The sequence below is a fragment of the Lutra lutra genome, chromosome 10 (assembly GCF_902655055.1).
Source record: "Lutra lutra chromosome 10, mLutLut1.2, whole genome shotgun sequence".
NCBI classification, from domain to species: Eukaryota; Metazoa; Chordata; class Mammalia; order Carnivora; family Mustelidae; genus Lutra; species Lutra lutra.
The window spans coordinates 99014022-99016956 of record NC_062287.1 but is presented as its reverse complement, the minus strand read 5'-3'; the positions used below and the strand labels follow the sequence as shown (position 1 = coordinate 99016956).

The 2935-nt window shown below is 34.8% G+C and overlaps 1 protein-coding gene across 1 annotated transcript; it reads right to left on the bottom strand.

Moving 5' to 3' along the window:
- Positions 1-1759: 1759 nt before the first annotated feature.
- LOC125078944 (olfactory receptor 4A47-like) lies at positions 1760-2689 on the bottom strand. Its single transcript, XM_047692227.1, has one exon. The coding sequence runs from the start codon at positions 2687-2689 to the stop codon at positions 1760-1762; it is 930 nt and encodes a 309-aa protein (XP_047548183.1).
- Between the last annotated feature and the right edge of the window lie 246 nt (positions 2690-2935).

Below are 2935 nucleotides of genomic sequence, written 5' to 3'. Positions count from 1 at the left end.
ATAGCAATCAAACAAAACATGTAAAAGTCAATAATAGATAATTCACAAAAGATGAATACAAATAATTTTAAATATGTGAATCAAATTCAATTATATTTACTGAATTTCAATTACAGTAAACAAATGAAATACAATTTTTTTAACAACCAGAATCTCAAATACCATAAATATTCATCAAGAACTTGTTGTTGAGAATGTGCACAAACTCTAAACTGAGGGAAGTAGCATAGTTTGTATAAGCTTACGGATGGCACTTTGGCAATAACTATGAACAACAGCAATTTTAAATATACCTACCAATCGATCAAACAATTGCACTGCTAAAAACTCATAATTAGAAAATCTCTAAAAGACTTCACTGCAAAGCTATTTATCATAGGAAAGGATTCAGGAAAACAGGACAAGTACTGGAAACACTAATGTAGCTATATCTTTATTAAGAATTTTAAGGCAGTAGGAGGAACCTAAGCATGAGTTATATCTGTGCACTGGTATGGAAAGATCTTCAGGAGGCCAAGTAGTAATTACAAAGGTTAGACACAAAGACAAACACATACATGAAAATATGATTTTTTTATTAGCAAAGATTATTAATTGGATAATCTTAGGAACAATAACAATCTTAGTACAATGATGTATATGGAAGAACAGGGAGACTGGTGAGGGACAGATAGAATGTTCATTCCACACCATTTCCTCTTTGTAAGGATTCTATTTTTAATATTTATTTTATCTATTTTTTCCTCAGGTATATCTTAAAAGTAAAATGTTACTCAAAAACTTCATATGAAAAGAAATTAAATAGAGAAGATATTCTATATAAAAGAAATATTTTAACAATGAAAAGAAAGAAGATAAAAGACAAGAAACTGACCAGAAATAGAATTATGAATGAGACAAAAAGTAACAAAAGTAAACATAGCAATTAATTATGAATTAGTAAAACTCTATAAATATTTTACTCTTTCACTGCACATTATTTGTTGACTATGACTGTAAATGCATTTACAGTAAAATGGACTTTAACATTTGTGGAGATTGACACTAATGTTAAAATGCTTCATTCATGATAGATGATGCACTTACTTACTTCACAGCATTTGCCGTCTCAGAATTTCTCAGAGTGCAGATCAGTGGGTTCAGCATTGGGGTTATGACTGTAAAAAATACACTTGTCAATGAGGAAGGTCTTAGCAGGTCTTACATACATGAAAATACATGGAACAAAAAAGAAGACCACCACAATGATGTGGAAACCACAGGTCTGGAGGACTTTCTGCCTCCCTTCTGAACTAAAGTTCTTTAGAGAGTGCAGGATGACACCATAAGAGATGAGCAAGAACACAAACACAATAGTGCAAATCATCCCTCCATTGGCCACCACTAATGGGTCAATGACATATGTGCCAGTACAAACCAATTTCATTAAGGGGTACATGTCACAGGCATATTGAAAATACAGACTTATTAAAACTTAATATAACCATATAAAAACTTCCTCACTAATCCATTATCCATTGTTGAATCCCTGCTATAAAGGCATTACACCCTTAAATGAAGTCTTACAAGGTATTACGAACCTGACATTCTAGCAGGAAGGGAAACTGTTATTATAACACAATCATCCAGTTCAATCCTTAATTATAAATAACTTAATTACTTTGAAAAAAAGGGAATTCAGAATCATTTTAGGAATACTTCTGCATTCTCAGAAAATGGACCCAATGTAAAGGGATTCTTCTTGTGGTAGATAATATACTTATCTACTAAAAGATATAACATTTCTACTCCAGAGCTTCTTCATAGCATTTGTCATCTCAGAATTTCTCAGAGTGTAGATCAGTGGGTTCAGCACGGGGGTTATGACTGTAAAAAACACACTCAATGACTTGTCAATGGGGAAAGTCTTAGCAGGTCGTACATACATGAAAATGCATGGAACAAAGAAGAAGACCACCACAGTGATGTGAGAACCACAGGTCTGGAGGGCTTTCCGCCTCCCTTCTGAACTAAGATTCTTTAAAGAGTACAATATAAAACCATAAGAGATGAGCAAGAACATAAACACAATAGTGCAGATCATCCCTCCATTGGCCACCACTAATAGGCCAATGACATATGTGTCAGTACAGATGAGTTCCAGTAAGGGATACATTTCACAGATGAAATGATCAATGACATTGGGACCACAGAATGGGAGCCCATAAACAGTGCTAACCTGAATTACTGAATGAAGAAAACCTCCAATCCAGGACACTACCAGCAGCACAACACACACCCATTGCCTCATGATCACCAAATAATGCAAGGGCTTACAGATGGCCACATAACGATCATAGGCCATCACTAGCAGAAGAAAGACCTCTGAGCCACCAAAAAGGTGTTCAGTAAATAGTTGAGTCATACAAGATTGGAAGGATATGGTATTTTCTGCAAACAACAAACCTGAAATCAATCTGGGGCAAATGCAAGAGGAATAAGTGACATCCATAAAAGACAAGTTAGCAAGAAACAAGTACATAGGTGAGCCCAGGGTCTTACTGACTGCTATAGTCACCAAAATGAGCACGTTGCCCACCACAGTCAAAATATAGAAGAGCAAGAACATAACAAAAAGGACCTTCTGTTCCTTTGGATCCTGTGTGAGACCCAAGAGGACAAAGTAAGTTACATTGTTTCTTGGGTCCATCTAGTCTGGATGGGAGTGACTTCTTGTATTAGAACCAGGTGATCTACAAAACAGGGGAGAAAGCCTTTAAATGCGTTATAAGGTTAATCTTTTATTGATTCATTCAGTTAAAAGATTGTGTAAAAGATTGTAAAAGAAAAAAAATAGGCAGAAGTACTTATTTGTGTCACACACAGTGTGATTTCCAAATTGAACAAGTCATGGTTTCCTACACTCAGTGATAGCATATATAATAAAATTCAATGA